Here is a 12414-nt window from a genome sequence, read left to right on the forward strand (position 1 = left end):
AAGACTGTTAAAACTAGATGCTTCTGTAAAGCAACATGTTCCATTAGAAGAATGAAAAAGCAAACCACAAAACAGAGGAAGACATTTGCAAAACATTAAACCAACAAAGGTGAGCAGCCAGAGGCATAGAGGACTCCTACAGGTCAGGAGAGACGCAGCGTGCAGTAGGCCGGTGGGGAACCCTGATGAGAAACACCGCCAGAGAGGAAAGAACTCCAGCATCCAGCGGACACGGGCTAATGCTCAGACCCCCACCTGAAACCACCAAGAGAACACATTCCCCAAACTGCTGGTGACCAAGTGCCCAGCCCAGTGCGAGGGAGCTGTGCGGCTGGGCCCTCTGGCTCCCGGTGTGTTCCCAGGCCAGCCTCTTGGTGGGCATCATCCAGAGAAGCTGAGGATGCAGCCACACCCACGACCTGCCTTCCACTCCCAGGATGAGACCCGAAGCAGGGACTCCCACGCAGGAGGACACAGCGTCCTTGCAAGAGCAAACTGGGAACCACGGCCCACAGGCCTGGGTCCTGGCGTGGCCTCTGGGTGGGGTGGCGTTTGCACATGGGACATGGATCAAGTCCACAGCACACACAGCGGATGTGCACACACCCCAAACACGTGGAGTGAAAACCAGATGCACGAACACAGATACTGGATTCTGCTCACGTGAACTACAAAAATAGGGTAAATTAGACTACGGTTTAGGGATGTGTTCACACACACGCCATGAGGGTTGGCCCTGCCAGGTGCCAAATGCATGTTCACAACCAACATAGAAAGATGGCATTTCATTCCTGGAAAAGCAGGATATAAACGATGGTGGGACAATTAGGTATCCAAATGGAAAGAAAAATTTGCATCTGTAATCTCTTTACCAAAAGAAATTCCAGTTGTATCAAAGATGTAATTAAAAAGTAGAAATCCCAGAAGCAAAATTGGACAATGTGGTTTTTTGAATTTCACAACCAGGAGTGATTGTCTCAGAATGACTCAAACTCCATAAATGAAAGTCATTTAATTTGATTCTATCACAATGGCATAAATATAAAAATGTCAAATGGCAGAAAAATTCACAGCACGTCAGAGAGCTTTCCTTATGAAAATACCGACCAATAGAAAAATGGGCTAATGACAAGAATAATTTACTAAAAGGGAAATAAAGCAGTTCATAAATATGTGAGAAGATGCTTTCCCTCCCTGTAAGGGCACGAGGCAGGTGCTCCATCGCTGGTGGGGGTGGGTTGGCACAGCCGCTGCAGGTGGTGAACAGCAAGATTGGGGCTGAATGTGTGTGCCCTTTGACCCAGAAATTTTTAGAATTTATTCCACAGAGACCCACTTGAGCGAAATTATGTATATATACAAATACTCACTGCAGCAGCATTTTAAACAGTGAATGATTAAAAATGGCCAAAATGTACATCAGTGAGTAACTGTATCACAAATGCATGAAACATCCGTATAATCGAAGAGCGGGTGTTTTAGTGAGGAACGTGAACCTTGGGTTTCTCTTTACTATTCCAGCTAACGGTGGAGGAAGGCACAACAGCAGCGCCACAGAGGTGCCCTGAGACCCCCGAGGTGCTCCTGCCGAACGGAATCGCAGGGGAGCCTGAGGTGGCCTCGGTCTAACCACCTCTCAATAGGACGGAGCAGAACACGCAAAACCACAGGGCCCCCGTCGGCGAGTGCAGGATGCACAAGCCCCTTCTTTAGCTGAACTACGAAAAGAGCGTTGGCGTCGGGGAGACAGAAAGAAAGGTCGTGTCGTAGAGGTCACACGGACACTGCCGGATTCCAGCAAGCAAACTTAAAACATGAAGCAATTTATAAGGCAATGAGGAAGATCTGAACATTGATTGGATGTTTGGAATTCTGTGGAATGGTGGTTTTATGGTCTTTTGAACGTTTTTATCTCTTTGAGATACATCAGGGAAACAATAATGGATGAAATTAGGCTAGAATGAGTGTCACACCCCAGGGTGGGGATTTGGAGGCGTGGAGGACACAGAAGGTGGACACGCTGGCTCCAGGGATGGGTATGTGGGGCTGGTTTCCCGTCGCTTTGCTAATACGGCTCAAAGAAGCTGGAGATATCCCTGAATAGAAAGGTCACAGCAGCAGAGCCCAGGGGCTCCAGTGGCTTCACACGGAATAACCTCCAATCTACATTATGCGAAAAGAGCAAGACATGGAACAAGCATGTGCTGTGAGGCCACACTGCCAGCTGCCCCTGGAAGAACACGCAAGACAGGTGACCGTGGGCGCTCCAGGCCCTCCAAGGACATGGCGTGTGCAGGACAAGGAGGAACCTCCTTTCCACGCTAAGCCCACTCCCTGGGAAGGGTTTTCACCAAGTGCCTTGGGGTTCACATGAGCGCCCCAAGGTGGTAGTGACACCACAGGTCACCACAACACACACAGTAACAGTTTGGCGTGTCGCGAGAATTACCACGAGGAGACATGGAGTGGGCGTGCTGCTGGAAGAGCAGCACTGATGGGGTTGGAGGGGGTCCCTGAGAAGGCTGTTTCTGAAACACTAAACCAGATATTTGTAGAATTTGCATTTTATAACTGCTTCTCAGAGCCTCCCGCTCACTCATCTAAATGTCCCTGGTAAGCTGGACAATGGTGATTCAAAGTTTTTCATTTACTTTGCTCAGATCCATCAGAGCAATCACTATCTATGGCGGCTACAGCCTTAGAAAATGTCTTTCTTCAGTAAGACCTGAGAGTTGGAATGGCTCCCAGACCCATGGGCTGCCGAACGGAGGCTGTGTCAGCACGAAAACATGAACCTCGTACACTGGCCTCAGAGCTCTTGGGTGACCAGGTGACCAGGTGACCGTCAATGAGCTGTCGTATTTTGGAAGGAATCTCCTTTTCTGAGGGCCTAACACTGGGCTTACAGTATTCCATAAACCATGCTGTGCACAGATGTGCTACCACCTGGGCCTTGCCATTCCATTTCTAGAGCCACGGGCAGAGCAGATTTAGCCTCATTCTTAAGAATCCTACGATTCTCAGAATGGTGAGCACTGCCTTCAACTTAACCCATTTATGCCTGAGGTTGCAATTTTTTTAATTTTTGCAGTCAGACCTTGGCAGTGACCTTAAGCAGAATGTAAACTCCCGCATGCTTAGCATTCCAATAATGGAACACTAGGCATAAATGGGTTTTAAAGTCACGGCAGGATTAGCCTCTGATAAGAGTCAGACTGTCTTTCGAAGCTCTGAAGCCAGGCATTGACTTCTCCCTACCTATGAAAGTCCTGCATGGTGTCTTCTTCCAGTTCAAGGTTGCTTCCTCTACACTGAAGGTCTGTGGTTGAGCGCGGCCACCTCCATCGTGACCTTAGCAGGATTTTCTGGAGAGCCTGCTGCCTCACCTCACACCTATTACGGAGACGGCTTCTTTCCTTAAGCCTTGTAGACCAACCTCTGCTAGCTTCAAACTTTTGTTCACGGTTTCCTCACATCATTCAGCTTTCACAGAATTGAAGAGAGTCAGGACCTCGCTCTGTATTAGGCTTTGGCTTAAGGGAATGTTGTGGCTGGTTTGATCTGTCAGACCACTAACACTTTCTCCCTATCTGCAAAAGGCTGTTTCACTATCATTCGTGTGTTCACTGGAGGACCACTTTTAATTTCCTTAAATAACTTTCCCTTTGCATTCACAACTTGGCTAACTGTTAGGCTGAAAGCTGGGCCTCTCCTGCCAGTCTTGGCTTTCAACGTGCCTTCCTCGCTAAGCTTAAGAATTTCTAGCTTTTGATTTAAAGTGAGAGACTTGCACTTGAACACTTAGAGGCCACTGTGGGGTTGTTAGTTGACCTAATTTCAATGTTGTGCCTCAGGGAATAGGGAGGCCTGAAGAGTGGTGGGCTGGGGGGTGGGGAGCGGGGAGGGACAGCCAACCAGCAGAGCCGTCAGAACATTCACATTTATCAATCAAGTTCACCGTTTCATATCGGCGCCCCGAGATAGTAGTGACACTACAGGTCACCGTAACACATACGATAACAGTTTGAGGCATTGCGAGAATTACCACAAGGAGACGTGGAGAGGTGGAGTGGGCGTGCTGCTGGAAGAGTAGCACTGACAGGGTTGCTCTAGTGGGGCTGCCACACGCCTGTAATTTATAAAACGCACAATGAAGTGCAAGAAAATGAGATGCGCTAGTAATTGCCGAAAAGCAGTGCCCATGAGGCTCTGTTCACGTTCTGCTGCCTGGACTTGGGCAGTACAGACCAACACATGCTGGCCTCACGGCTTCTGCAGGGCGAGAACCGTGACCCGCCCTGGTGTGGCGTGCTTCTAGCTCTCACGGGTGCCCGTGTCTGTGTGTTCCCCACAACCTCCCAACAGTACCGCTCGGGGCCTGGCTCACTCTATCAACCACTCACCCTTTGGTTATTTATCAAGAAAATGCAAAGCAAAAAAAAAGCAGTGGTTGCAATCCTAGTCTCTGATAAGACAGACTTTAAACCAATGAAGATCAAAAAAGACAAAGAAGGGCATTACCTAATGGTAAAGGGATCAATGCAACAAGAAGAGCTAACTATCCTAAATATACATGCACCCAATACAGGAGCACCCAGAGTCATAAAACAAGTCCTTAGAGACCTACAAAGAGACTTAGACTCCCACACAATAATAATGGGAGACTTTAACACCCCACTGTCAATATTAGATCAACAAGGCAGAAAATTAACAAGGACACTCAGGACTTGAACTCAGCTCTGGACCAAGCGAACCTAATAGACACCTACAGAACTCTCCACCCTAACTCAACAGAATATACATTGTTCTCAGCACCACATAGCACTTACTCTAAAATTGACCACATAATTGGAAGTGAAATACTCCTCAGCAAATGCAAAAGAATGGAAATCCTAATAGTCTTTCAGAACACAGTGCAATCGAATTAGAGCTCAGGATTAAGAAACCCAAAACTGCACAACTACATGGAAACCGAACAACCTGCTCCTGAATGATTACTGGGTAAATAACGAAATTAAGGCAGAAATAACGAAGTTCTTTGAAACCAATGAGAACAGAGAGACAACATACCAGAATCCCTGGCACACAGCTAAGGCAGTGTTAAGAGGGAAATTTATAGCACTAAATGCCCACATCAGAAAGCAGGAAAGATCTAAAATCGACCCCCTAACATCACAATTAAAAGAACTAGAGAAGCAAGAGCAAACTAATTCAAAAGCTAGCAAAAGACAAGCAAGATCAGAGCAGAAATGAAGGAGACAGAGACACAAAAAACCCTTCAAAAAAATCAATGACTCCAGGGGCTGGTTTTTTGAAAAGATTAACAAAATAGGTTGCTAGCCAGGCAAAGAAAAGAAGAACCAAGTAGACACAATAAAAATCGATAAAGGGGCTATCACCACTGATCCCACAGAAATATAAACTACCATCAGAGAATACTATAAACACTTCTACGCAAATAAACTAGAAAATCTAGATGAAATGGATACATTCCTGGACACATACACCCTCCCAAGACTAAACCAGGAAGAAGTCGAATCCCTGAAAAGACCAATAACAAGTTCTGAAATTGAGGCAGTAATTAATACCCTACCAACCAAGAAAAGCCCAGGACCAGATGGATTTACAGCCGAATTCTACCCGAGGTACAAAGAGGAGCTGGTACCATTCATTCTGAAACTTCCAAACAATAGAAAAAGAGGGAGTCCTCTGTAACTCATTTTATGAGGCCAGCATCATTCTGATTCCAAAACCTGCCAGAGACACAAGAAAAGAAAATTTCAGGGCCGGGCGCGGTGGCTCAAGCCTGTAATCCCAGCACTTTGGGAGGCCGAGGCGGGTGGATCACGAGGTCAGGAGATCGAGACTATCCTGGCTAACATGGTGAAACCCCGTCTCTACTAAAAATACAAAAAATTAGCCGGGCACGGTGGCGGGCGCCTGTAGTCCCAGCTACTTGGGAGGCTGAGGCGGGAGAATGGCGTGAACCCGGGAGGCGGAGCTTGCAGTGAGCCGAGATCAGGCCACTGCACTCCAGCCTGGGAGACACAGTGAGACTCCGTCTCAAAAAAAAAAAAAAAAAAAAAGAAAAGAAAATTTCAGGTCAATACCCCTGATGAACATTGATGTGAAAATCATCAATAAAATACTGGCAAACTGAATCCGGCAGCATATCAGAAAGCTTATCTACCATGATCAAGTCAGCTTCATCCCTGGGATGCAAGGCTGGTTCCTCATATGCAAATCAATAAACGTAATCCATCACATAAACAGAACCAAAGAAAAAGCCACATGAATATCTCAATAGATGCCAAAAAGGCCTTCAATAAAATTCAACACCCCTTAGTGCTAAAAATTCCCAATAAACTAGGTATTGATGGAACGTATCTCAAAATAATAGCTATTTATGAAAAACCCATAGCCAGTATCATATGGGCAAAAGCTAGAAGCATTCCCTTTGAAAACCGGCACAAGAAAAGGATGCCCTCTCTTACCACTCCTATTCAACACAGTATCGGAAGTTCCAGCCAGGGCAATCAGGCAAGAGAAAGAAATAGAGTATTCAGACAGGAAGAGAGGAAGGCAAATTGTCTCTGTTTGCAGATAACATGATTGTATATTTAGAAAACCCCATTGTCTCAGCCCGAACACTCCTTGAGCTGATAAGCAATTTCAACAAAGTCTCAGGATACAAAACTAATGTGCAAAAATCACGAGCATTCCTATATACCAGTAATAGACAAGCAGAGAGCAAAATCATGAGTGAACTCTCACAATTGCTACAAAGAAAATAAAATACTGGCTGGGCGCGGTGGCTCACGCCTGTAATCCCAGCACTTTGGGAGGCCGAGGTGGGCGGATCACGAGGTCAGGAGATCGAGACCATCCTGGCGAACACGGTGAAACTCTGTCTCTACTGAAAGTACAAAAAAATTAGCCGGGCGTGGTGGCGGGCGCCTGTAGTCCCAGCTTCTAGGGAGGCTGAGGCAGGAGAATGGCATTAACCCGGGAGGCAGCAGAACTTGCAGTGACTGGAGATGGTGCCACTGCACTCCAGCCTGGGCGACAGATCGAGACTCCATCTCAAAAAAAATAAAAAATAAAAATAAATAAATAAAATAAAATACCTAGGAATACAACTTACAGGAGATGTGAAGGACCTCTTCAAGGAAAACTACAAACCACTGCTCAAGGAAATAGGACACAAACAAATGGAAAAAAAAAATTCCATGCTTGTGGATAGGAAGAATCAATATCATAAAAATGGCCATAAGATAATTTATAGATTCAATCCCGTTCCAATCAAGCTACCATTTCTGGTTCTTCACAGAAGCAGAAAAAACTACTTTAAATTTCACATGAAACCAAAGAAGGAGCCCATACAGCCAAGACAATCCTAGGCAAAAAGAACAAATTTGGAGGCATCACGCTACCTGACTTCAAACTATACTGCAAGTCTACAGTAACCAAAACAGCATGGTACTGGTATCGAAACAGATATATAGACCAATGGAACAGAACAGAGGCCTCAGAAATACCACCACATGTCTACAACCATCTGATCCTCGACAAACCTGACAAAAACAAGCAATGGGGAAAGGATTCCCTATTTAATAAATGGTGCTGGGAAAACTGGCTAGCCATATGCAGAAAACAGAAACTAGATCCCTTCCTTACACCTTATACAAAAATTAACTCAAGATGGATTAAAGACTTAAACCTAAAACCTAAAACCATAAATACCCTACATGAAAACCTAGGCAATACCATTCAGGACATAGGCATGGGCAAAGACTTCATGACTAAAACAACAAAAGCAACTGCAACAAAAGCCAAAATTGACAAATGGGATCTAATTAAACTAAAGAGCTTCTGCTCAGCAACAGAAACTATCATCAGAGTGACAGGAATGGAATGGGAGACAATTTTTGCAATCTATCCATCTGACAAAGGTCTAATATACAGAATCTACAAGGAACTTAAATTTACAAGAAAAAAACAACCTCATCCAAAAGTGGGCAAAGGACATGAACAGACACTTCTCAAAAGAAGACACGTGTTCAAGAAACATGAAAAAAAGCTCATCACTGTTCGTTAGAGAACTGCAGATCAAAACCACAATGCGATATCACTGGTCATTAGAGAAATGCAAATCAAAACCATGATGAGACACTGTCTCATGCCAGTCAGAATGGCAATTTTTAAAAAATAAAGAACAGATGCTGGCGAGGCTGTGGAGAAGTAGGAACGCTTTTACACTGTTGGTGGGAATGTAAATTGGTTCAACCATTATGGAAGACAATGTCGATTCCTCAAGGATCTAGAATGAGAAATGCCATTTGACCCAGCAATACCATTATTGGTATATACCCAAAAGAATACAGATCATTCTATTATAAAGATATGTGCACGTGTGTGTTCACTGCAGCACTATTCACAATAGCAAAGACATGGAATCAACCCAAACGCCCATCCATGATACACTGGATAAAGAAAATATGGCACATATATACCACGAAATAGTATGCAGCCATAAAAGGGAATGAGTTCATGTCCTTTGCAGGGACATGGATGAAACTGGAAACCATCATCCTCAGCAAACTAACACAGGAACAGAAAACCAAACACTGCATGTTCTCACTCAAGTGGGAACTGAACAGTGAGAACACATGGACACGGGGATGTCACACGATGGGACCTGTTGGAGGGTGGGGGGCAAGGGGAGGGAGAGCATTAGGACAAACACCTAATGCATGCAGGGCTTAAAACCTACATGGCAGGTTGACAGGTACAGCAAACCACCATGGCACAATGTGGTAAACGTATGTAACACACCTGCATGTTCAGCACATGTATCCCAGAACTTAAAAGTAAAATTTTTAAAAAACTACTCACCTCAGCCCCCTCCAGCCAACTGGACTCCCCACGCTTGGGGGAAAAGGCTGCATTTGGAGCCCGAGGTACCTGTCACCTGCCCACCCCAGGCAAGGGTCGTTCACACTCAGGGGCTTTGGACATCCCCGGTGCGGCCGCCTCAGTCCATGGGAGCTAAAGGTCCTGGCCTTGGCCCCTCAGACATGGCACCGTAGGGTCTCGTGCTTTGCAAGTTTCTAACAAATGTTGGTTTTACAGGTATTTAAAGACAGAAGAGAGACCAGAATCCATCCCCTTCACACCCGTGCAGGCCACCCTCCAGCTGCCTCCTGTTCCCAGGGCAGTAGCCACCACCTCACAGCCCGGTCTGTGGTGCCGTTGTGGACAGCTGTGGCACCTGTCCCCATGCCCACCATCGGCTGGGTTCTCATCCCAGGCCACACAGTCATTGCATGGCAGGGCAGGCTGTCCACGTGGCAGAGCCCGAGACCCGCAAGCCCCCCCACGGCCAAGGGCCCCACACTCACCAGCTTCACGCAGATGACGAAGGGTGGCCGGGCGGCTCGGAAGTGCAGGATGGGGATTCGGGGCTTGGGTCTTTCCTGAGAATGAGAGTGGCCATCAGTCCTGCCCGAGCTCGGCTCTTCCCAGGAGAGACGCCCTCAGGTGCACGCAGCCACTGAGTTGCCTCACACAGGAGCCAGGGCTTGGGCGGCAGCCATTCAGGGCAGGACCCCAACCCCCACCACCCCTGCTTGACACCTGACTGCAGAACGGACCAGGGTGGGCTACCCCAAGGCCCAGACCCACGAGGGACAGCAGGGTTCTCCCCCAGGGGATGGGGGCTGGGCTCCCTGGAGGCCCCGAGGAGCTGGCACAGCCCAGGTGGACTCTGCCAAGGGGGAAGGCTCTGGGCAGCTGTCCCTCAGCCCTGGAGCAGGTGGGTGACCCCAAGGGTGATGCCGTGCAGCCCTGCACACCTGAGAGTCCTCGTGGCAATAGAAGCCTTTCCTGATCTTGTTCTCGTCCACGTCACAGAAGGCCACCACCTGGGGACAGGCACAGAAGGGCAGCTCTGGACAGGCCGAGGCTGGGGCCTGTGCTGTGGGGCAGCATGGGGGCGGGGCAGGCAGTGTTGGAGGGTGGCAGGGTGCCCACCTTGCGCTGGCTGGCGGCGGTCAAGCTGCGGTACAGCCGGCGCCCCTGCTTGCCGGCGTTCCAGATGGTGAAGGCTGCCCAGCGGGGAAGGGCCTGCTCTTCCAGGAAACGGACGCGGTGGGTCCAGACGGTCGTCCTGCAGTGGAGAAGAGGGTGACAGGCAGGCCGGGGGGCCCCAGAGATGCACACAGATGCCAACATTCAGGGACGTGGTGTGTACTCCGCTGACGCTGCCAGTGGGGTGGACACTGGGCCCAGGGCCTGAGAGACTGGCTGTCCTAGTCAGGCCACCTGTCCCAGCTGGATGTAGCCACATGCCTAGGTGGGGACCCGCCCCTTCCATCAGACCCCAACAGGTGGGGACAGACGAGAAGCTGTCACTTAAGAATCTAGAAGGTTCTGGAAGGCAGAATTTCTATAGGACGCAGAGGACTGGACTTGACCCAAGTCAGTTTCCCAGAGAAACCTGTGTCCGTAAGGGCACATGCGACCATCCCATAAAATCACAGCATTCAGACTTAGACATGATCTTCTGCCTCAGGTCACTGCCCCGAACCCTGTCACTCCCCTGGGATCCTGGTCTCTGTTCTTTCTGCCTCTGCTGTGACAAGCAGACCCCAGGTTGCTGTCCCGGGAGCAGGCTCCTTCCTAGGACCTGCTGCTCTGCCCCATCGCTGCCTGGGCCCTTCCCGTCCCACCCTCTCTCCTCCCGCCCCAGCCTCTCCCCACATGCCCCATCGCTGTCAGCTGCCTGCCTGTGGGCACCTCTCCCTCAAGCCTGCTCCTGGGGCTGCCTGGGCCAACCCCGTCTCAAAGGCCCAGGAGCTGGAGGGGCTAGAGGGGCTCGGCAATGCAGAGGCCAACGGGGCCAGAACGGCCTGGGATGTGTCCCAGACACCGTCCTCCCCAGCTGCTGTGAGGCAGCCACGCTGAATCCCTGTGCCCGGCAGACCCTGCCCTGGCCGAGTCCTGGGATGCCCTCTGCTTTCTGTCAAGGGAGCTGTGTCCGTGGGAGCCTCCTCCGGGACGGGGTCTGGGCCATGCCTCACTGGGTCTCGGACACAACAACGCTGGCTGGTGACGGGCCTCCCCTGAGCGGGGCCCTTGTGGGTTCAGCCTCGGGATCGGGGCAGGATTCGTCCATTCTACGATTCTGCTGCTGCCTCCACCTCCCAGGATAAACTCTGGACTCCTCCCCAACCCTGTGGCACCCCCGTTTGCAGCAGAACCGCTACAGGCAATGGGATGGGGGGACATGGGGTCCCCTCTGTCAGCTCAGCGGGCTGCAGGGCTTAGGCATGGTCAGGGATGTCCTGCCTGGAGTCCACCTTTTCCTTCCCACCCTCTGCAGCCACCTCAATAGTCCTGACCCCGCCTGGGACACAGGAAGATGCGTGTCCCAGTGACTTGAGGACACTGAAGCATGTGTGCGTGTGTGCACACCGTGTGGGGTGTACAGGGCGCGCGCACACTGTGTGGGGTGTGCGGGATGTGTGCACACTGTGCATGCGTGTGTAGTGAGTGCATACGTGTAGTGAGTGCATGTGTGTGTACGTGAGCACATGTGTACAGTGTGTGCAGGTGTTCAGAGTACATGCCTGTATGTACTGTGTGGATGTGTGTACACGCATGTGTGCATGCGTGTGCAGTGAGGGTCTGTGTATGCAGTGTGAATACATGTATGCAGTGAGCACACATGTCTGCGTGTACTGTGCGGCTGTGCGTGCTGTACGTGTGCACGTGGTCTGTGTGCATGTGCTGTGTGTGTGTGTGTGTGTGTGTACATGTGCGTGTGGTCCGTGTGCATGTGCAGTGTGTGTGCTGTACGTGTGCGTGTGGTCTGTGTGCATGTGCGGTGTGTGTGTGTGTGTCCGTGCTGTATGTGTGCACATGCTCTGTGTGCATGTGCAGTGTGTGTGTGCGCGTGTGTGTGTGTGCGCGTGTGTGTGGGCATCAAGCTGGGCGAGGACAGCTCCTGCAGACGACTGCGGGGACTCGCCCACCAGGTGACACAGCCTCGCCGGGTTTCACCATCTTGTCCTCAGTAGCCCCGGTCTGTGGGTGTCTCTGGGGGGACGAGCCTGACCCTCATCCAGCGACATCAGCTCAGGGGCCCCATGGGGTTCACGTGAGAGGAAAGCAGTCAGGCTCCAGAAGGAAGCGGCCGGCCTCTGTGGCCATGGGTGGCACGCGGGGTGGGGGAGCCTCTGAGACCGGCCTCCTTGACGGCCCCTTGTCTCCTGGGCTTTCCTGGGGGTCTCTGGTCTGAAAACGTTGGCCCATCATAGGAAGATAAAATTTAGAAGCAGCCATGATGAAACATCTGCATTTGGTTCATTTTCATTTTTCACATTTAAAAAAGTTCTTATTTAATCAGGGAGA

The 12414-nt window shown here is 49.8% G+C and overlaps 1 protein-coding gene across 3 annotated transcripts in view; it reads right to left on the reverse strand.

The window, feature by feature from the left end:
- The window catches only part of B3GNTL1 (UDP-GlcNAc:betaGal beta-1,3-N-acetylglucosaminyltransferase like 1), a 137797-nt gene that overhangs the window by 6146 nt on the left and 119237 nt on the right, over positions 1–12414 (reverse strand). For 2 of the 3 annotated variants that reach the window (XM_025361424.1, XM_025361423.1), the window contains 3 exons: positions 10033–10168; positions 9855–9923; positions 9402–9476 (listed from right to left, as the gene is read on the reverse strand). In XM_025361424.1, coding sequence (XP_025217209.1) covers positions 9402–9476; positions 9855–9923; positions 10033–10168 — 280 coding nt within the window. Of the gene's footprint in view, positions 1–8895; positions 9111–9401; positions 9477–9854; positions 9924–10032; positions 10169–12414 lie in introns of all 3 variants that reach the window. The other variant, XR_003116160.1, reaches the window with a different exon arrangement.

The sequence above is a fragment of the Theropithecus gelada genome, chromosome 16 (genome assembly GCF_003255815.1).
Source record: "Theropithecus gelada isolate Dixy chromosome 16, Tgel_1.0, whole genome shotgun sequence".
NCBI lineage: Eukaryota > Metazoa > Chordata > Mammalia > Primates > Cercopithecidae > Theropithecus > Theropithecus gelada.